This window comes from Rhinatrema bivittatum, chromosome 4, assembly GCF_901001135.1.
Source record: "Rhinatrema bivittatum chromosome 4, aRhiBiv1.1, whole genome shotgun sequence".
Taxonomy (NCBI): Eukaryota; Metazoa; Chordata; class Amphibia; order Gymnophiona; family Rhinatrematidae; genus Rhinatrema; species Rhinatrema bivittatum.
Window position 1 is genome coordinate 439,560,060 of NC_042618.1, and position 23,749 is coordinate 439,583,808.

At 46.6% G+C, this 23,749-nt stretch overlaps 1 protein-coding gene across 1 annotated transcript in view; it reads right to left on the reverse strand.

Annotated features, from left to right (window-relative positions):
- The window catches only part of CFAP54 (cilia and flagella associated protein 54), a 1,106,494-nt gene that overhangs the window by 22,786 nt on the left and 1,059,959 nt on the right, over positions 1–23,749 (reverse strand). The window contains exon 67 of the mRNA XM_029597529.1: positions 3,095–3,257. Coding sequence (XP_029453389.1) covers positions 3,095–3,257 — 163 coding nt within the window. The remainder of the gene's footprint in view (positions 1–3,094; positions 3,258–23,749) is intronic.

The following is a 23,749-nucleotide window of genomic DNA, read 5'->3' on the forward strand; positions in this document are numbered from 1 at the left end:
ACGCGACCAAGGCTGTGGTCTGCTGGGGGCGGCGCGAGGGCCCGGCTGTCGGTACGACCTGTAACGTCGCTGTGCCCTAGCTCTGGTCCTGGTGGAAGCAAACGGCCGGTAGGGTCGCTGTCTGTCTTCGGGTAGACGATGCACCGGGTTTTCTCCCAGCGATTTGATGATTTCATCCAGATCATTGCCAAAGAGAAACTTCCCCCGAAACGGAAGAGACCCTAAACTCGACTTCGAAGAGGCGTCCGCAGACCAATTCCGAAGCCATAGGAGCCTACGAGCTGCCACCACCAAGACCATGGACCGGGCCAGCACACGGAAGAGGTCATACAGGGCATCCGCCCCGTATGCAATGGCAGATTCTAGGCTGTCGGCCTGAGCAGCCTCATCCGGAGGCAACTGCTGGGACGTCAGGAGCTGCTGCACCCAGAGTAGACTAGCCCTCTGGGTCAACGAAGTACACATGACGGCACGCATGCCTAGGGCCGAGACTTCAAACACTCTTTTGAGGAACGTTTCCAGCTTGCGGTCCTGCGTGTCCCGTAGGGCCGTACCGCCAGTTACCGGGATTGTCGTCCTCTTCGTCACCGCTGAGACCGCCGAGTCCACCTTAGGAACCCGGACGAGATCTAAGAAATCCTCCGGCAACGGATACAATTTTTCCATGGCACGGGTGACCCTCAAAGACGCCTCAGGGGCGTCCCATTCTCCAGTAAGTAGCTGCAGAAAAGACTCATGAACCGGAAAAGCCTTCGCCCGAGGCCTGAGCGCGGCCAGGACTGGATCCCTTTTTTTGGAGCACGTCGCAACCGCTGGAGCCACTGGCGCCGGAGGATCCGGAGGCGGATCCAAATCCAGCTCTTGCAGCGTCTGTTGAAGCAGATCCTGCAGCTCCTCCTTGTGGAAGATTCGTAGGGCGCGCGGGTCGTCTCCTTCCGTCTGTCCATCCGCGTGCGCCGGATCCGGAGGGTCCGAGGGGTCGAATCCCGTGGTGGAAGCCGCTCCCACAGCTCGAGGCGGGGATGGCAAAGCAGAGGTTCCTGGGACTGCCCCAGCCGGACTCGGAGACCCGGTGGGCGGTAATGCTAGCTTAGGGATCTTGGGAGGAGCAGGTCCTGCTGTAGCACCCCCCGGATCTGCTAGGCCCTGTAAATATGCCCTGTGCATTTTTAAAATAAAATCCGGGGAGAAAAACGGCAGACCGGGAGGCGCACCAGAAGTAGAGGGGTCCTGAGGCAGACGATTCGACAAACCCTCCTCGGGGCTACACTGCAGGCGAGGGACGCCCCGAGCCGCAGCATCCTCCTCCTGGCCGTTTGCCGCGCCAGGATCCCTCTCCAAAATGGCCGCCATTCCCGCCCTTGGCGAGGAAATGGCCGGCCCACGCTTCCCGGGCAGCGGGGAGGGGGGCGTCGGGAGCGCACCCGAGCCGTGCGCGGCGCCTTCCTCCTCGGGAAGGCAGCGCGGGCAAACCCCCTCCCTCGAGAAACGAGACCCCTGCTCGCCGCAGGTCTCGCACCGAGAGAAACGCGGCATTGAACGCCGCGACGAAAGAGAAGCCTCGGGGGGGGGGGGGCCGAAAAGGATCGCACCGCGGGGGGGCCGAAGTGGCCTTCACAACCCGCCCAACAAGTCCCCAGGCACCGGCGGGAAATCCCCCAGCCGGCGCGCCCAGGCCCGAGGAAGATGTGCCGGGCCGCGGGACTGTAAATGAACGCGCGCAGGAGCCGGCTCCACCGGCTGACACAGCTGAAAGGCAAAGGCGCAAACCAAATAACACTTACCCCAAAAGCTTAAGTAGAGAATAGCAGGAGGAGGCAGAATAGAACTCGAAAGGCACGCCTCCTCAAAAATCAACCTGACAGAAAATTGTCTTACAAACTTTTTTTTTTTTTTTTTTAATACTAACTTGATCCAAACTTGTTAAAAGAGGAAAAAATGACAGGAAGAACTCAAAGGAGAGCAAAAAGAAAGTCAAAAACCTGTCACTCTGGGAAAGCCTGATTTCCCCAACTCACATCTGCTGGAGTCAGAAAGATACTGAGCTCCAGCAGAGGGTGCGCTAGCATATGAGGTGACACTCTCGAGCTCTGTTCTGACTCCATCTGCTGGACGGGGGACATAACCCACCGTCTGGACTGATCCTGGTACGTACAGGGAATAAATAAATAAATATAGGAGGGCCACCTAATAGGTTGAGGTGAGGTGTTCATGGTGGTTTAAGGTTTAGGATATACTGTGCTGTTGGTCCCTAAACCCTAAACCACCACTAACACCTCAGGGTGACCAAGATGAGGTATTCTGCCAGTATGAAGTTTCTGTGTAAGAATCTATGGTGGCTTGTTCTGGTTTTCTAATAGAAGGGGTAGAGGTGTTTTAGGGCCTGGTATATTTGTAGTGTTGCTTTTCATAGATAGGATTGTTGCTGTTTGAGTACTGCAATTAGTGCTGTTTTGGTAATTCAGTTTACTCATGGCTTTCTGAGGGCCATGCTCTACATGCTTTACAGAAGGCCTAATACCATATGGGTTCCAAGTGACTTTTTTTTTTTAACTTCTTTGCATGTTTTTCTGGTTGGCACCACAGCAATGCATCTAAATATTATATACATGTTATAAGTGATATTTTTACCTCAGAAAACTGTACTTTGAATGTCCTTTTTCATGTAAAATCTGTTATTATAAATGCATAATTTTTAATTGTGTGTGGGAAGGAATGCAAAGCTGTAAGGTTCACTTAGTGCACCTAATACACTTGGCATCAGCCCTGAGCCCATGTACTGCAGTTTGAGGGGTGCTTGACCCAGTTCTCTGCTGATTAATTCCAATTTCAAACTGCTGTTCCCTATGGACTTCTTACAACATTGTTTACTGACAGGTCACTCACTCATAATATCTAAGAGCAATCAAGATACATAGAAATGTTGTCATTGGTAATTTTTACCTTGGACTTACTTAATAATGACAGCCCCTAAGAGCATTGATATGTCCAATCTTAGTTACTTCAAGAGAAAGGAAACTGAGTTCATCAAAACATTAACTACTGGGACACCTGTATGGTCTCTTAAAGCATATGCATTCTTCTTCTTACTGACCTCTGCTTTTGAATCAAGCTGTAATTTTTCAGAGTCAGATTTAGCTTTTACATTTGATGCCTGTTTCTTTTTAGTACTCGAACTTGCAGAACGTTCCAGTTGATGAGATGAAAATTCAGCTTGTTGTTTTAGAGCAATTAAATTCTCATGTAAAGAAACAACTCTAAGAACAAAAAATAAAACATATATTCTCTATGAAATTCAGTACGGCCATACTGGTTTAAAAATAATATGCAGTCAATGACTTTTAACAATATTTAAACCAAGTGCTTACAAATCAGCTTCCCACGCAATCTTACGACCTCTTCTCAGTCCCCAGACCCAAAAAAAGGGGTGGAGGACTCCTCCTTGCAGCAAAAAAAGGACTAAGTATAACTTTACAACTTACTAACACCTCCACCAAACTAGAATTCTCCCTCTTTAAATCTGAACAAATCCAATTAGATTTAGTCTACGCCCCACCAGGAACCTTAGAATTGGATCCCTCTCCTCTGATCGAGCTTATAGCCAAACACATAAACACTGACAAACCCGCTATAATCCTTGGAGACTTTAATTTACATGTAGACGCTTCACCACAATCCATCAACTGCCAAACAGTTCTCTCCTCACTCAGCCATTTGGGTTTTACTCAAATCATCAACAGTCCTACCCACAAGGCAGGCCACACATTGGACCTCATCTTTATTAACGATAGCTTTACCATTCACGCCAACCCTACTTGCTCGCCAGTTCCCTGGTCAGACCACAGAGTCATCCACACAACCCTTAAGATCAACAATCCACCACCTTAAGTCTCTACCAAATCCACCATCCATTACAGGAAACCATGCTCTCTAGACTTACTCAGCGAAAAGATGTCCGAAGCACTAAATCAACTAGACCTCACAGACGCAACCACAGCAACCACCTCATGGATCAATCTTAACAATAAAATTGCAGATCAAATCTGCCCAACTTCAACCAAAACTATACAACCCACATTAGACAATAGAAAACCCTGGTTTACCCCTGAACTTAAATCCCTCAAGCAATCACTAAGAAAAAAAGAACAAAGCTGGAGAAAAAACCCATCCACTTCGACACAGGCTATCTACAAATCCCTCCTCAACACATACAGGAATACTATCCTTAGAACAAAGAAAGAATTCTACGCAAAAAAAATCCACAACTTCATCTTCGACTCAAAGGCTCTTTTCTCCTACGTCTCCTCATTAACCAAACCTTCTCCTTCCACCATCCCAGACCACCAAGCTCTTAACAAAGCAAACGAACTCACCAACTACTTCAAGACAAAAATCACCAACCTTAACCATTCTATCACAACCAACAGCCTCATCCCAACACACCATCTCATAGCCCTGCCTCAACAAAACGCTAGTCTTGATTCATTTGAACTCACTTCTTCACTGGAGATAGAAAATACACTCAAGAAACTCAAACCATCCTCCCACCCATCAGACCCATTACCAACAAATCTCCTCATCGCCATACCAAATACCATCTCAAAACCAATTGCAGAAATTATTAACACATCCCTTTCTCAAGGCTTAGTTCCTAACCAGTTAAAATTAGCAATCCTCAAACCACTACTAAAAAAACCAAACGCCTCTCCATCGGACCCAGCTAACTTTCGACCTATCGCAAACTTACCTCTCATCGCCAGATTGATGGAGAAAATTGTCAACAAGCAACTGTCAGAATATCTGGAAGATCATAACATTCTATCCCCGGCTCAGTATGGCTTCCGTAAACTCCTAAACACCGAATCTCTCTTACTATCTCTCACAGACACCATACTCATTAACCTGGAGAAAAAACAATCCTACCTGCTTATTCTTCTGGATCTGTCTGCTGCGTTTGACACGGTAAAACACACTATACTTATTGACCAATTAGCCAATATAGGGATCAAAGGCTCAGCTCTCAGATGGTTTCAGTCCTTCTTAAGCAACAGATTCTACAAAGTCAGGATAAACAACAAAGAATCTCATCCTGTCCTTACTGATCAAGGAGTCCCGCAAGGATCCTCACTCTCACCCACCCTCTTCAATATCTACCTCCTCCCTCTCTGCCACCTACTCTCAAACCTCAAGCTTACCCATTACCTCTATGCAGATGACATACAAATCCTTCTCCCGATTACAGAATCCCTTCAAAAAACCATCACCTATTGGAACGAATGCCTACAGCCAATTAAAGACTTACTCTCAAGCCTCAACTTAGTATTGAATGCCAATAAAACTGAAATGCTCATTATCTCCCATGACCCCCTCACAATCTCATCAAGCCTCTCACAACCAAACTCAAATAGCATGTTCTCACCAGACGTCAGAGACCTTGGAGCCTGGCTAGACAACCATCTAAACCTAAAAAAAGTTTATAAACACTACCACAAAGGACTGCTTTTACAAACTGCAAGTCCTCAAAAAACTAAAACCCCTCCTTTACTTCTCCGACTTCAGGCTAGTATTTCAATCCATCATATTATCTAAGCTCGACTATTGCAACTCTCTTCTGCTAGGTCTCCCCACCAATACCATCAAACCATTACAGATGGTACAGAACTCCGCCGCTAGAATCCTCACAAACTCTAACAAAAGAGATCATATCACCCCAATCCTTCGCAACCTACATTGGCTTCCTATTAAACACAGGATAATCTATAAAGTACTCACAATCGTTCACAAAGTGACATACAAACTGGCTCCTATCATGTTAAGCTCTCAACTTCAACCACATACATCTTCCAGACCAATTAGAAGCGCATACAAAGGCACACTGCATGCCCCACAGGTAAAATCATCATTGAGTAAATGAGCACTATCTTCAGCAGGCCCCCACCAGTGGAACGCGCTCCCCCCAGATCTAAGACTAGAACCCAATCATCAAGAGTTCAAAAAAAAACTGAAGACCTGGCTTTTCCAACAAGCCTTCCCAGACTCTTAATGCTGCCTTGATGGGAACATTACCTAAATTATGGGATACCTCACCGAGTTTTACTATCATGACTTCTTAACTTTATAACAATTTGAGTTCAAACGTTTCTCGTATTTATATTGTATTTATATTGTATCTATATTATTTCATTATTACTATGTTAAATTGTTAAATTGTATCTATAATATTTATCTATAAGATTTATTTAGTTCTATGTTAAATTGGCAATTTGTTCTATTGTTCCATGTAAAGCCCCCCTTCTCTTTTTTGGGCAATCCATCGTTTCATGTAAACCGGAGTGATTTGTAGTTCTTATAAGAACTTCGGTATATAAAAATTAAAAATAAATAAATAAATAAGTGTACAGTGGTAGTGGTTTCTATGCAGATTAAGTAATCTACCAAGGACTGCCTCTATACTAACCAGTGCTCTGTGAGAAAATTAAATTGGAATCCCTCCCCTCTCCTTGGTGGAAGCCTTGGCACAGTATTCCCTCCTTCAGCAGTGGCTTCATGACAGAATATCCCTCCCTCTTCTCCCCACATACACTTCCCTCCCCCATTGGTTAGCTCTCCAGTGCCCTCTTTCTCTTTAGCATCCTCTTCTTACTCTCTCCCGTTCTTTACCAGCAGCATTCTCTTCTTTTTCTTGCCTCTCCTCTTCCTCCTCTCTGCAGGCTGATCCATCTACTACCACAAACACAAGCCTCAAGCTTCCTGCTTACAGATCTCATTTTGAAGGGTGCAGTAGGGAAGAGTAGTGATGCAGCCTTAAATATGGTGCCTTGTGAAGCAGCACAGATCATACACCTGAAAAGCCAGCCTTGAATCCACCTGCTTTTTATATTAGGTCAGCAGAGTTTTAAAGTTCAAATCTGAAATCTACCAAAGACTTCTACACAACAAATATGTTTAAACTCTTAGATGTGAATTTTAAAAGCCCAATGCATGCATTCATTAGGGGATGCGCAAAGAAGTCAGGCTAGCGCACACTGAGCAGATTTTAAAAGCTGCCGAAATATGCATGTATTATCCGCACTGCGCACATTTTGAAAGTTTTCAAAAAGGGGCGGGAACGTAGGTGTGATCTGAGCGAGGCATGGGCATTTTGGGGCATGAACCAAAGATATGCCCATAAATACTGACGTGACCCAGCGTAACTTTACTTCTGCTATGAATGCCGTATAAGTTAAAATTTAGAGAAAACTAACAGATCTGCAGGTTTCAAAGGTCGGAGCTAACTGGGGGGAGTGAAGGCTATTAAACCGGGGGGGTGGAGGACCTGTCTTTTAACTGGGTGAACTGGTAAAAACTGGGAATGGCGTTTGTGCATGTCCCTTTTAAAATCCCATGATTTACGCGGTTGAAGCGGGATTTGTGTGCACATGTGCATGCCCATTTAAAATTTGACACACGTGTGCACGGCCAGACTGCTTTATTACATGTGTTTGTATGTGTGGTTATGTTATAAAATGGTCTCGTCCCCGGGCGTAAGCTGACATATGTTTATTTATTTTAACATGTTTTGTATACCATATATTCGGTTTTGCCATCATAACAGTTTACAGGACAAGAAATATTAGGAGAGTAACATTAGAGTTTTAACAAAGAATTTCAAAGATAAAGTTGTGTAACATTAGGGAGGTAATAGAGAGATTAGTTTTATATAGGAAAAAGTTCTTAGATGTCTATTGTAGAGTTTGTGGTTTTATTGATCCTTCATGGGTTGATAGGGTGGTGTCTCAGTTTTGTTTGGAGTTGTCTGGTTGGGAGTCTGTTGGTGTTGGTGGTTAAGATCATCTGAGAAGGCTCTGGTAAAAAGCCAGGTTTTTAAGTCTTTTTTTTTAATGTTTTGGTGTCAAATTGAGTTCTTAGATTGAGGGGTAAGGAGTTCCATAGAGATGGGCTGGCAATGGATATAACAAATGTGCACACACACGCTGGTTTGAAAGTTACCATTTCTCTTTTTAGATTCCCTGCATGTCCAAGCAAATCAATGGGGCCTATATTCTGCCACACAGTGGCTAGTTAAGCTAGCCAAATATATCTATTTTGCCTACCTACCAGCCTTGCTACTGCTGCTCTTGCCTCCACTAAGATCTGAGGCTTCCGTTCTCCACTGCTGCTTTACAGCCTAGCCCCAGGAATAAACGCCACGCCGCTTCTGCCCTCGGCCGCTGATCCCGCCCACAATAACATCATCAAGGACACCGAGGGGTCCATAAGTGCTAGCGTGTCTGTAGACTGGGACTTTGCCTACCTACCAGCCTTGCTACTGCTGTTCCTGCCTTCACTAAGACCTGAGGCTTCCATTCTCCACTGCTGCTTTACAGCCTAGCCCCAGGACTAATCACTACACCGCTTCCCTCCTAGGCTGCTAATCCCGCCCACTGTGACATCATCAAGGGCACCGAGGGGGCAATAAGTGCAAGCGTGTCTGTGGACTGGGACTTTGCCTACCTATCAGCCTTGCTACTGCTGCTCCTGCCTCCACTAAGACCTGAGGCTAGCCCTGAGATTAGCCGCCACCCGCTTCCCCCCTCGGCTGCTGATCCTGCCCACCGTGACATCATCAAGGGTGCTGAGGGGGCCATAAGTGTTAGTGTGTTGCTGGAGGTGCCGTGTGCCAGCGTTGCAAGCCAAAGGAGCGCAACAAAGGGGCATGCCCCTTTGTGCACCCCTTCGTGCAGCCCCTTCGCTACTTTTCTAATTTCTCAGATTTCTCCTGATTTCTTCTCACCATATCATGCCTCCACAATTAGACCTTCCAATTCCAGTCTGTCTCAACAAGGTAAATATCAGGTAACCAGAAATCTGGACCCTAAAAAGGAGTTATTCAGACCTAAAGCAAGATCATTCTACAAGCAGTCTGTAATCAATATCCCATGTTATAATGTTTCATTGTATTTTTGTCTCTCATTCTAATTAATGCGCAATCATTGACTAAAAAAATGCCAGTTATCGCAGACTTATTAGACAATGTTAAACTGAACCTTATTGCAATTACTGAAACTTGGATGAAGCCCACTGACATTATCCTAATCAATCAAATTGCAAATCATTATTATGTCACTTTCTCAATCCCTAGATGCAACCACAAAGGGGCTGGTTTAATGCTCATTTCTAAGAAAGAACACAACCTTAAATTAATACCTACCTGCATAGCTTCCCCCTTTGAAGTAGCTTTATTTGAGTTGAATGATCTCCAAATTTGTCTGCTTTATTGTCCACCCAGATTCCTGGTACATAATAGTTCCCCATTATTGAACTTTTGCCAGTAAGCTGAATCCTGATAAGCCATCAATCATTTTAGGAGATTTCAATTTGCATATGGACATCTATCCACATTCTACTACCTGTAATATACTCATCAACTCCCTTGCTGCTCTAGGTTTTGAATAAATTTTATCTGGGCCAACTCATAAGGCACGTCACACACTTAACTTGAGTTTTATTAACACAAACATAGATATTTGCAAAGCTGTAAAACATAATCCAGTACCATGGTCCGACCATTTCATGATCCATGCATCAATTTCCTTTATTCTGAATTCAGCCTTGATGAACCCCGATCCTATAACTTTTTCATATCGTCCACCTTTCTGTATTGACAATCTACAGACTGAACTTCAACTCAAAAATCAAAAACTTAGAACTATCCAACAGTGATCATGCCATTAACGCATGGCATGATTACAAACTCTGTCACCAAAGAATTAAATCCCTTTGTGAGAAAGACTGTCAAACAATCAAAAAAACTTAACCCCCGGTACAATGCTAACATCACAACTGCCAAGCGAAACTTAAGGAAAAAGAAAAAATAATGGCAAAGAAATTCCTCCCTCACCTCTCTTGATGCCTACAGAGCTTACCTTGCCCGTTATAAAACATTAATAAATCCTGCAAAAAAAGATTTCTTCACCAAAAAAATACAATCCTTTAGCCACAACACTAAAACATTTTTTTCCATAGTTCAAAACCTCACCAAAAATTCTTTTGACATGAATTGTCTGATTCCTGAAACCAAATGCAATGAGATTCCTTGTTTTTTCAAACAAAAAATTGTGAATTTAACCAAAAGTCTTAATAATCCAAATAGCAATCTAATCAGTCTCACATCTAGGGAAGTAATTAAATGGTCTGCCTTTAAGGAGACATCCTCCATTGAGACTGAATCCCTCATTAAGCAAATGTATCCTGCAGTACATCCTATGGACAGCATTCCCATCTCCACTCCAAAACTGATTGCTCATACAATTTCTATACCTATTGCATCCTTAATTAACCAGTGGGAACACTGAGAGGAGAGGATCACCTTGCTGGTGGCTGAAAGGAATCAGTAAGTTTTTGCTTGGGACATTGTCTTTTTTAAAAGTATTGGGGCAAAGTTAACTATTTGAGAATATTATTTAGTGTGTTTGTGTGTTTGTGCCTTTAATAGTCAGAAAGGCAGTGAATAAACAAGTTAGACTGTATTTTTAAATAGTCAGTCAGTAAGATAGCTAGTAAGCAGTAGGTAGTGTTAGACTGTTTGTATGTTTAAATAGTCAGTCAATAAGGTAGCTAGTAAGCAGTTGGTAGTGTGTTTATTTTTAAAAGTATGCAGAACTGAGTGTTTGTATTTAATACAAACTGAGGGTTTGTATTGAAAAAAAACAACCCATAAACCCGCCCCCCCCCAAAAAAAAAAAAAAGTAGCCAGAAGCTAGAAATAAGCTAGGAGCAGTGTATACCTAAGTAAAAAAGTTGAATAGTTTCAGCTCAGTTACTCACCTTGGAAAGGTGTTGAGGTAGTGTGATTGAGTTTGAATAGGGACCAACATTTGTTAATCAAGAGAGCAGTGAGTCACTCTGGCTGACTAAGTGAAGTTATTCTGTTTGCATAGAGTGTCACATGTATGATTTTTTACCCACCGGTGAGAAGTTGTACATGTGCATGCGATGCAAAGAGCTCCTGGCTCTCAGAGAACGAGTCCAATCTCTGGAGGCTAGAGTGGCAGACCTGGAGGAGCTGAGGCAGATAGAGAGGTATATAGATGAGACCTTCAGGGACATAGTAGTCAAGTCCCAACTTCAGACTGGCAGCCCTAGTGCTGCCTTGGAGGAAGAGGGTCTCATGATGGGAGAGCACCAACCAGGTGCAGCAGGAAAGGATCTTGTAGCAAGGACCTGCTCTCCAGGTGATGCATTGTCCTTTCGCACTGAGGATATCTCCCCAAGGCCTACTGCCCAGGAGGGAAGGGTTAGGTCGGCCGTCATAGTTGGTGATTCGATTATTAGGAATGTAGATAGCTGGGTGGCTGCTGGGCGTGAGGATCACCTGGTAACATGCCTACCTGGTGCGAAGGTGGCGGACCTCACGCGTCACCTAGAGAGGATTTTAGACAGTGCTGGGGAGGAGCCGGCTGTCATGGTACATGTGGGCACCGACATAGGAAAATGTGGGAGGGAGGTTCTGGAAGCCAAATTTAGGCTCTTAGGTAGAAAGCTTAAATCCAGAACCTCCAGGGTAGCATTCTCTGAAATGCTCCCTGTTCCACACGCAGGTCAGCAGAGGCAGGCAGAGCTCCGGAGTCTCAATGCGTGGATGAGACGATGGTGCAAGGAAGAGGGATTCAGTTTTGTTAGGAACTGGGGAACCTTATGGGGAAGGGGGAGTCTCTTCCGAAGGGATGGGCTCCACCTTAACGAGGGTGGAACCAGACTGCTGGCGCTAACCTTTAAAAAGGAGATAGAGCAGCTTTTAAACTAGAACAAAGGGGAAAGCCGACAGTCGCTCAGCAGCGCATGGTTCAGAGAGAGGTATCTTCAAAGGATACTAATGATGCATTAGAATTAGGGCATCCCAACAGTGTGGTTCCAATAATTAGAAAAATAGTCCAAGTGCCTGTAACTAAAAACTCACCTGAGCTAAAAAATTCTAACTTATCCCTATCAATTAAAAAGCAGAATGAAAATACAAACAAAAAACAAACTTTGAAATGTCTGTATGCTAATGCCAGAAGTCTAAGAAGTAAGATGGGAGAATTAGAATGTATAGCAGTGAATGATGACATAGACTTAATTGGAATCTCAGAGACATGGTGGAAAGAGGATAACCAATGGGACAGTGCTATACCGGGGTACAAATTATATCGCAATGACAGAGAGGAGCACCCGGGAGGAGGTGTGGCGCTTTATGTCTGGGATGGCATAGAGTCCAACAGGATAAACATCCTGCATGAGACTAAATACAAAATTGAATCTTTATGGGTAGAAATCCCTTGTGTGTCGGGGAAGACTATAGTGATAGGGTTATATTACCATCCACTGTTGCGAACCCCCCTGCTGCTGCGCTACAGGAGGTCTCTTACCTTCCTCCAGAGGCCGCTCTGAAGCCTGGGCCTCGCCTGTGTTCCATCCGGGACTTGCTCCAGGGCCTGAGAGGCCTAGCTGTGCCTGTGGCTTGCATGCCAGCGTTTGGACTTCCTGTTTGGCGACGCCCTTTCCTAGGGGCTGGCCCGCAGCTCTCCACCTGACTTATAGGACCAGCGGTGGGCGGTCCTGGCAAGCTCCTCCCAGGGAGTTGCCTTCTACCTCCAGTACTTAAGGACTTTCTGTTCATTTGCAAAGGGCCTCCGGATCAGGTCCTACAGTCGTCTGTATCCTTGCTGATCCAGGTCTTCCGTGATCATCATATGCTTTGATGGATCCCTGTCCAGTGTCTCTGCCTAGATGTTTGTTCCTGTGCCTGCCAGCCGTAAGGACTTCGGATGTGAGTATCCCAGCATCGGAGTTCCTGTTCGCCTGGAGTTTCCCTGCACCCTCCTTCTCAGCGTGGTCCGCGACCAGCCTTCCTGGGCTGTGTAGGGCGCGTCTGGGACAGGGTGGTCCGCGACTCAGTCCCACGGGTGGGCTGAGTAGGGCGCCCTGATGGACAGTGCCATGTTTCCGTCCAGCCTTGTCTACAGTGTCTGCTTCAGCCCTTGCCCAGATGTCTTCCTGTCTCTGCCTTGACCTACGTCCTCATCTGGTTCCTGAGCCTTCTGTCCTGTTGGGCCCTGGAGTGGCCAACAGGAGGGATTCGTCCCACGGGCTCTTGAGCTTCTGCCAGCCGAAGGGGCTTCGGATGTGAGTATCCCAGCATCGGAGTTCCCGCTCGCCTGGACCTTTCCTTCTTGCTTCAGCCCTTGCCCTGATGTCTTCAGTGTCTTGCTTCAGCCTTTTTCGGATGCCTGCTTCTGCCCCGTCTGATGTCTTCTGTTTAAGGACTCTGTCTGCCCTCACCTCTGTCCGGCCTGCTGCCCATTGCCGTTCCCTGCAGCGGGTCCGAAAGGGCCGGGAACAGTCGGAGGACCGTTCATTAGTCAACTTCCCCGTGTTGGCTACCATGGGCATGCAGGTCCGGCTGAGGGTCGGACTCCCTGCTTCTGTTCCTGCCTGCCTGGCTCACCATGCCTGCTCAGCTCACCTCCCACGGTGTGGCTTGGGGCTCCTCCTTGAGTCCTGCCGTGGCCCAAGGGCTCACCACCACCCGCTTACGACGACCGCGCCCGCGCGCGCTCGTAACATCCACCTGGTCAAGATGGTGAGACGGACAGTGAAATGGTAAGAGAAATTAGGGAAGCTAACCAAATTGGTAGTGCAGTAATAATGGGAGACTTCAATTACCCCAATATTGACTGGGTAAATGTATCATCGGGTCACGCTAGAGAGATAACGTTCCTGGAAGGAATAAATGATAGCTTTTTGGAGCAATTGGTTCAGGAACAGACGAGAGAGGGAGCAATTTTAGATCTAATTCTCAGTGGAGCACAGGACTTGGTGAGAGAGGTAACTGTGGTGGGGCCGCTTGGCAATAGTGATCATAATATGATCAAATTTGATTTAATGACTGGAAGAGGAACAGTGTGCAAATCAAAGGCTCTCATGCTAAACTTTCAAAAGGGAAACTTTGATAAAATGAGATAAATTGTTAGAAAAAAACTGAAAGGAGCAGCTACAAAAGTAAAAAATGTCCAAGAGGCGTGGTCATTGTTAAAAAATACCATTCTAGAAGCACAGTCCAGATGTATTCCACACATTAAGAAAGGTGGAAAGAAAGCAAAACGATTACCGGCATGGTTAAAAGGGGAGGTGAAAGAAGCTATTTTAGCCAAAAGATCTTCATTCAAAAATTGGAAGAAGGATCCAACAGAAGAAAATAGGATAAAGCATAAACATTGGCAAGTTAAATGTAAGACATTGATAAGACAGGCTAAGAGAGAATTTGAAAAGGAGTTGGCTGAGAGGCAAAAACTCACAGTAAAAACTTTTTAAAATATATCCGAAGCAGAAAGCCTGTGAGGGAGTCAGTTGGACCGTTAGATGCTCGAGGGGTTAAAGGGGCACTTAGAGAAGATAAGGCCATCGCGGAAAGATTAAATGATTTCTTTGCTTCGGTGTTTACTGAAGAGGATGTTGGGAAGGTACCCGTAATGGAGAAGGTTTTCATGGGTAATGATTCAGATGGACTGAATCAAATCACGGTGAACCTAGGAGATGTGGTAGGCCTGATTGACAAAATGAAGAGTAGTAAATCACCTGGACCGGATGGTATACACCCCAGAGTTCTGAAGGAACTAAAAAATGAAATTTCAGACCTATTAGTAAAAATTTGTAACCTATCATTAAAATCATCCATTGTGAGATCACGTGACGCTGTGCAGGGGAACGGATGTAGCCTTCCTCTGCTGGCTCCCTGCTGCTCCAACTAACCCCATCCAAGCCCATCACAGCGCGCCATTTGAGCCCAACCTGATCTCTTTCGTGTTGCTAATTGTCAGGGGCCTGCTTTTACTAACCAAAATGACCACGCGCATGGCCAAAAAAGAGAAAGACAGGGATCGAGATCGGGAGAAGTTGCGGCCTACGGAATCGCCCTCGGACGATGAGAACTGCCTCCCAGACTCCCCCGTGCCCTCAAACTGGGCGGACATACGTGCGGCGGTGGTAGCGGCTTTGGAGCCCGAGTTTAAGAAGCTTTCTCACCAAATTGCAGAGCTTAACTCCTCACTTTCTGGATATGAAAGCCGGTTTCAAGAAATGGAGAACAGGGTCTCAGAGACGGAAGATGGCCTCCATGCCATGCGCTCTGACGTCACAAGCATAAGAGCGTTGCTTGATCAACACACTAACCGGCTGGAGGACATGGAAAATAGGTCCCGCCAGTCAAATCTCCGATTTGTCGGCTTACTGGAGGAGATGGGTGAGAGAGATTTAGCGACAACCTTGGAGACCTGGCTGAATCGCGAGCTTCAGATCCCGGCAGCACGAGGCCCCCTGAGAGTGGAGCGGGCGCATCGTTTGGGCCCGCGACGAGAGCAGCAAGGCAAGCCGCGAGTAACAATAGCGAAGATCCTCAATTTCTCCCACAAAGAAGCAGTTCTGCAGGCGGTTCGAGGAGGGAGGACTCTTTCTTATGAGGGGAAAAAAATCTTGGTCTTCCAAGATTTCTCAGTGGCTCTTTCAGCGCAGTGCAGAGATCTTTCTCCCTTCTGCGCGCAGCTTCACAATCTCAGCCAGCGCGCGGTCCTGGTGTATCCGGCCAAGGTGAAAGTCTCTACTTCTGGCGGTCCACGATGGTTTACTGAAGCAGCTACGATTCATGACAACATCGCTTCTCTCAATGTTGCTCCAACTGGGGAAGGAGAGACATCCTGAGACCTTCTATCAACCGGGTTGTGCAGGACTATTAATGGCAGCGAGTGCTTTCTCTCTGTGGGCTGTTGTATGGGGGGTTAGTGGGTTAACTTGGTTTCATACTTCTTGTGTGTTGTACAAGGTTTGGGATCCCAGGGTCTCTTCCCTTATTGGTAGGGATAGCGAATAAGTTTAGTTCATTCCCTTAATTTTGGGAAAAAAAAAAATTTAAAAATAAAAATCAAATCAAAATAATAACAAAAACATGAATAGGACATGTAAGGGAGGGGAGGGTGGGGGAGGGTTGGGGAAAGGGGGGGGGGGGTAATCTATAGGATTTCGACAGAGAGAGAGTTAAATATGGCTACAGAATGGGGACAGGCTTTTCTTGTTCCCTTTCATTTTTCCTCCCTTTGCCTGCCTGAAGACCATGGTTGATAAGGTCTAGTTTTCAAGCTGGCGCCACAGTTTTTAAGGGCTGCTTGTGGGAACAGGCCGCTTCTAGCTTTTAATACTTAGCTGAGCTGGGGTCAGCCTGTCCGTGCAGGTTGACAATCACGTTAAGTTTTCATTGGGGTTTATATTCCGAGAGATCATGCCTCAAAAAAACAAACAAACAAAAAAAAAAAAAACAGAAGGGGAAGGGAGGCATTGATTTCATACATTCATAGGAGATGGGGTTGGTGGGAGTAGAGGGGAGTCTTAGCGTCTCGAGTGATCTCCACTAGAGGGGTTAATTGTACTTTTGGGAAAAGGATGGGGATTTTGCTTCAAGGGAAAGAGAGGGTGGGAGGTGGGGATGGGTATTTGAGGAAGGGGGGGTGGGGATTTTGAAATTTTCAAAAGCCGCCGTCTGAATCTGGGGGCTCATGGAGTGAGCTCCACGCTAGTCATGGTCCACGAGTAAAGGAGGTTCAAATGTTGAGGGGATGGTCCTTGCTGGGACGGCCATCACCTCTTTCAAAATTGTACCAATATACTTTCATAATCCATGTGGCCTGTGGAACTGGTTAATCATCGTCCCAAGTTAGTATCTTGGAATGTATGTGGTATCCATTCCCCCATTAAAAGGTCTAAAATTTTACAAGTTTTGAAAAGGACCTCCATGGACATTGCTTTTCTGCAAGAAACTCATTTAACTGAGGGGGAGCATGTCAAACTACGTCAAAGCTGGGTGGGAGCAGTTCACTTTGCGTCAGCTAGTTCCAAATCTGCAGGAGAGGCCATCCTAATTCGGGAAAATCTCATGTTTAAAATGCTCAAAGAAATTAAAGACCCTAATGGCAGGTACTTGATATTAGAAGCAGAATTAAACCATGTCCCCATGGTACTGTGTTGTGTTTATGCCCCAAATACACATCAAGCTCCTTTTTATCAGGAATTACTCAAATTACTCCTCCCGTATATAGATAAGGCTTTGGTTGTGGGAGGGGATTTCAATGCTTTAAGGGACCCTGAGTGGGATAAAATTTCGACAGTGACACAAGCTGGCCCTCCCAGTAAAGAATTACATGATCTGGAGCCTACCTTGCATGTAGTGGACTCATGGAAGACACTGCACCCATTTGATAAGGATTTTTTGCACCTGTCTAGAGCGCATGCGACGCAGTCGCACCTGGATTATTTTTTCGTAAGTGCGCACTTTTTTTCAAAAGTTCTCCATGCCGGCATAGGTGATATTGTGGTCTCAGATCGCGCACCTATTTGGTTGGAGTTGTCGGCTAATTCGGCAGATCCTAAAACGCATCAGTGGCGATACCCCTATTTTTTAGCGGAAGACAACGCTTTTCAGGTCTATCTCTGAGAGAGATGGGAGGATTATGCAGCACATAACGCCCAGCACAGTGATGACCCTATTTTATTCTGGATGACCGCTAAGACGGTAATACGGGGAGATATAATTTCTTATGTGGCTCACTGGAGGAAATCCTTAGATAAGAAACTCCTACTTCTTAGTGCCCAATTACAAAAAGCTAAGCGGGCCCTTGCGGCTCGGCCCTCCCCACAAAACCGCGCAGCCTTTATCTCACTGCAAATGGCACTGAATTCTCTCCTTCATCAGAGAGGGAAAAAGAGTGTTCTATATTACCAATTCAAGTTACATCAGTTTGGGAACAAGACGGGGAAAATGTTAGCCAACCTGGTCAAATCCACTAAAGGTTCACGATCTATTCCAGCCATTCGGACGTCTAGGGGTCAAATTGTTAATACCACACCTGACATCTTAGAAACTTTTCGGGCTTATTACTCTTCCCTGTACCAGTCTGAGGGATGGAATCCGGATTATTGGAGCGACTTTTGTACCAAATTCAATCTTCCCTCAATTACGGTAGCACAGCAGCGTTGGTTAAACGAACCGATCACGGGGGGCGCTGTTGGCAGCCGATGCAAGCGGTCGCATAACGAGTGAGCTCCGAACCCCCCGATCCTTATAACCCACTGCTTCGTCTTTTTAAATTCATTCCTCAAGCACAGATCCACACCAAAGACACTAGGACTTCGTACAGCGGGTTGTGCAATGGCCACGAAGCGGAAAACTGCAGATCTGAAACAGTTTTCATATGGGAAAGTTCCCACTGAGCCGGGACAAGATGGCGACGATCCATCGCCTTCCCCTTCGGAGGAGGCCTCGGCTAGCGACACACAGGCAGGGGCTTTGGAGTCCTCTAACAGCCAGCTTCTCTCGACACTGCTTACCAGAGACGAAGCTCGGCAATGGTTTATCGAGCTCCGTGCTGATTTAAAGCAACATAAGTCAGAGCTCATGGCAACAATGGCTGACCTCCGAGGAGACCTCGTGGCACTGGGGACCCGAGTGGACGAGAACGAAGGCCGTATTGATCGGCATGGGGATGCGATTAACACCATAACTACACGACAAGCTTCGGCTAACACAGATCTTCAATCGTTGCAAGCTAAAGTTGAGGACCTAGAGAATAGGTGTCGACGAAACAACTTACGCATACGAGGGGTACCGGACACCCCCGAATTTGCTGATGCCTCGGAGGTCGCCACACAGATTTTCACCCATTTGCTATCACAGAGCACAGAACAGGAATCTACATCTGTCCCTCCTGCGCCAGAGATTAGTTTCGAGCGGGCGCATAGAGCACTCGGTCCCCGGCGCGACCAAAGACCGCGGGACATTGTGCTTTGTTTTACGAGTTACCCCTTAAAGGAACAGGTGTACGCGGTGGCCCGCCGGATGACCGAGATTACTTGGAAAAATTTAAAAATTGCTATCTTTCAAGACTTATCAGCTCTTACTTTGAAGAAAAGGTTCGATCTCAAGGAAGTAACAGCGACGCTACGCGGGAAGGACATCCGATATAAGTGGACTTACCCTTTCGGTCTCTCTTTTCAAGCCCAGGGGATCAATTATCGTATTACGAATTTGGAGGAAGCTGCGGAGGCCTTCGGTAAGGCAAATATCCCGATCTCCTTTCAGCATTCTAAAATGGCGCCTGCTGAGCAACCCCTTGACACTGCACCTAGATGGCAAAGAGCGGGAAAGGGAGGCAAACGTCTACAGAGGCAGTCGGAGACTCGCCGCTCCCCGGCGCAGGACTTGGGGTGAGACGCTGGCCAAGTTCAGTGGACTTTTCCGCGGCAATTTAAAACTTTTATTGCACACAGTGTGGTTATTCAAGGTTTATAGAGTTTGACATATGTTCGGTTGAAGCGCCTGCTGCATCGCGGGTAACAAGCCTTCTAAGGAGGGTATGTGGGCCGGAATTTGTTACCTCAGCAGAGTTTGCCGAGTGGGTTCTGAGTTTCTTTACACATTTTCAGGTTAACTTATCGTTAAGGGATCGGGGGGGGGGGGGGGGGGGGGAGGGAGAGCTTCTCGGGAAAGTGGGACTGCTCTGCAGAGGCTGTAACGGTCTCCTAGGAGTGGTGTATCCCGAACAGGGCACTAGGGATACTGTTGGAATGAAGGGGGCAAGACCTGGTTATTTGGGGTGTATTTTACTCGGATGTACATTTTCTTGTGTATATGGGCAGTATTTGCATGGTAGGAAGGAGGATACTAGCATGGGTGGCATTGGGGGACAAGGTTGGCTGGGTGAGTGGTGGGGGATATTGCAAGGGTCCTCGGGGGTATTGTGTGGACCTACAGGGCGCTTCATGATATATAATGGCGGCTAAACTTATTTCCTTAAACGTTAAAGGGTTAAATACCCCTAGGAAGAGACAGACCCTCAAGAGAGAACTACAGAGGCAGCAGGCTGCAATCGTTTTCCTTCAGGAAACGCACGTCCGTAAGCACCATGAAAGGCTTTTGATTTTCCCCAATTATTCCTCCTCATTTTGGGCTGCCAGTTCTCAGACTCAAAAGTACGCTGGGGTGGGTATTCTTATTTCTTCGGCCTTAGTGCATGACATACTGTTCCAGGTGTGTGACCCATTAGGAAGATATGTGTTGGTGAAACTTAGGCTGGGCAAACAGACACTCACGTTGCTCAACGTTTATTTCCCAAACTCTCAGCAGTCCTCCTATATACATGCGCTGGATGATCTTCTGCGGAACCATGCAGAGGGTGATCTGATTCTGGGAGGGGACTTCAATTTCGTGCAGGACCCTGCGGTAGATTCTAGCTCAGGGAAGTCCTATGCAGCTCCAGTTAGGCGTCAGTGGCATACCTTTTTGGCGGATTGGGGACTGGTGGATATTTGGAGGGTGAGGCACCCGCACTCCCGCTCCTATACTTTTTACTCCCGCCCGCATGACACTTATACCAGGATTGATTGTTTTTTCATGTCCTCTGCTTTCCAACATTTGGTTCAGAAAGTTGATATTGACAGCATCACATGGTCCGATCATGCATTGATCTGGATGACATGCTCCCTTGGTGATCAGGACAGGGGGTTTCGCCACTGGCGTCTTAATGATAGCCTCCTGAGGGATCCCCAATTTGCTAGCCAAGTGGAGAAGCAGCTACAGACATACTTTCAGGAGAATCAGACGGGTGACGTGTCCCCGCTAACGGTCTGGGAGTGCTCTAAGGTGGTGATACGGGGCACGCTTATAGCGAGGGCGGCCCACTGCAACAGAGAGAGGGAGGAGCAGCGGGTTACATGGTTAAAGGACTTGGCTCTCTTGACCCAATCACATAGCCACACTAAATCCGAAATGACGTATCGGAAGATACTGCAGGTTAAAGACAAGATTCGGGCCCTAGAGGATTCGGCTATTAGTCACCAACTTATGCTTGCGAGGCAGCAGTTCTTTGAGGGAGGAAACAAGGCGGGCAGGTATTTGGCTAGGCAGCTACGGGTCGCTCAGGCCAAAACGGTGGTTGCCCAAATTCTTGCTGAGAATGGGGACCTGGTTACTGCATCTGATGGTATTCGTGCCTCCTTTACTGCCTTTTATTCCAAGCTGTATACCAGGGATGAGTCCATCACGGAGGACGCCATAGATGCGTACATACAATCGGTTAGGTTGCCGGGGCTTCTATCTACCCAGAAGGATTTCTTAGATAAACCTATTGAGACAGAAGAGGTCCTTTCTGCTATCAAAAAACTCAAACCGGGTAAGGCTCCTGGCCTAGACGGCTATACAGGGACTTATTATCGCAAATATGCGGCCCAACTGGCGGGACCCTTGACTGCTGCTTTTAATTCCCTGGGAGAGGGGGCCTCCTTAACTCCAGATGCTAACACCGCAGGCATTACAGTACTGGCCAAACCGGGCCGCGATCCTACTAGGTGTAGCTCCTATCGCCCAATATCCTTAATCAATATTGACTTGAAAATCCTGGCTAGGATTCTCGCTGCCAGACTTAATGGGATATTACCAGGGATCATTCATAGTGACCAGGTGGGATTCGTTCCGGGCAGAATGGCAGCGGACAACGTGCGGAGAATTATTGATATTATAGACCTAGTACACAGGGATAATACCCCAGCGGTTCTGCTCGCCCTGGATGCAGAGAAAGCCTTTGATCTGGTACACTGGGAGTTCTTATTCAGAGTGCTGGGTGCTATGGGTTTTGGGGCGGCTTACCTGAAGTGGTTGAGGAAGCTATACGAGAACCCATTCGCTCGCGTGAAGGCGAATGGGGGATATGGGATGCCCTTTACCATACAGAGGGGGACAAGACAGGGTTGCCCGCTGTCACCTCTATTATTTGCTCTGTTCTTGGAGCCTTTTGCCCAGCGTATAAGGGAGGCCACAAATATAGCAGGTATTTCCAGAGGTGATATGCAGTTTAAAATTTCTTTATTTGCTGACGATGTCCTGCTTACCCTCACAGAACCTGACTCCTCACTTCAGGGGGTTATGGAAGAATTGGGCAAGTTTATGGCAGTTTCCGGCATGAAAGTCAACTATGAGAAGTCTGAAATTTTGAACTTGACCTTACCGTCTGCGGAGGTTGGCGTGTTAAGTCGCTTATTTCCCTTCAAGTGGGCTACTACATCCCTCAAATATCTGGGGGTTCGCCTAGGGTCTCACACAAAATACTTATATGACCTAAACTATGGTCCCCTTACTACCTCCATCACGAGTGATTTGGAACGGTGGCTCGGTCGGCTGGCCATCCTAAAAATGAACATCTTACCTCGATTCCTTTATTTTTTCACTACTATCCCCATACACATTACTTCTACCCAACTCAATAAATGGCAACAAATTCTGTGTAAATTCATCTGGCGAAAGCGGCCCCCAAGGGTATCTAGAACTATGCTATACCAACCTAGGTCAAGAGGGGGGATGCAATTGCCAAATCTATCTTGGTACTATTGTGCGGCACAGTTGCGTGCTTTGGTGTCACTTCATTGTACACATGACCTCCCTCAGTGGGTGAAGCTTGAACAAGCCTTGGTGGGTACCATGCCAGTTTCCGCGATGCCTTGGCAACCCTGTTCGACTTGGTCCGCCGTATCACTGATGCCCTATGCTTTAGTTACCACAATGAGGATCTGGAGGCAATGGAGGCCAACATTGGTGGGGACGGAGCCCTTCTCATTAATGTCTCACTTGTTTACTAATACCCTGGGGCCAGGTGCTGTGTCTGCTGGCTTGGCTACACGATGGAGGGGGGCTGGTATCTACAAAATGGCTCATGTTATCCAGCAGGGGGTTCTGCTCACTAGGGAACAGCTGGGTGCGCAGCACCCCATTACTAAACCAGATTTTCTTCTTTATGCTAAGCTCCATTATTTTATTCATAGAGGGATGCAGCAGGGTACTCTACGGGGCACGGGCACTCTGTTTGAATCTTTTTGCAACCATGCCTCGTCTATTAGGGGCATCATTTCAAAAATTTATGCCCTTATTAATGGGAAGAGATGTGGATTCCCAAAATTTCGCACTAATTGGGAATTAGATTTTCACAGGGACCTTGAGGATCAGGATTGGGACATAATATATACCATGGCTCATAAATGCTCTTTTTCTGCGGGTCTGCAGGAAAACTGCTATAAAATGCTATATAGATGGCATTACTCCCCTGATCGGTTACATAGATTTGTTCCATCCATATCGGATCAGTGCTGGAGGGGATGTGGAGCAGTTGGCACTTACTATCATGTTTGGTGGACCTGTCCAAAGGTCGACTTGGTATGGAAGGGGGTATTCACATGGTTAACTCTACTCTTACGCAAACCTGTGGTGCCTAAACCATGGCATGCTTTATTGGGTCTTCCAATGCCGGATTGCAATAAAGACACATACAAATTCATGTTGCAGGTATTTATTGCGACTAGGGCTGAAATAGCTCTACATTGGAAACAGGCTCAGGCTCCTTTGGTGGCCGGAATACTCCAACGCCTATACTCATATTACCAATTGGGCAGACTTACCGCTACTCATCATAATCGCCTGCCTGCATTTTATCGGTCTTGGGAACCATATCGGCTCTGGCTTGATAAGCAAGCTCAAACATCCGGTGTGTAATCCACTTTCTTTCCTGCTGATCTAGTAGTCTCCTGCATGTTCTGTGTGGTACTTGCCCATTCGTTGGGACCAGCATCGCTGCCTGTAGCTCTTGAGCCCTGGGTGCCGTCATTTTCCTTGGCATAGTATGTACCAGTATTTGTTTGCTTTACG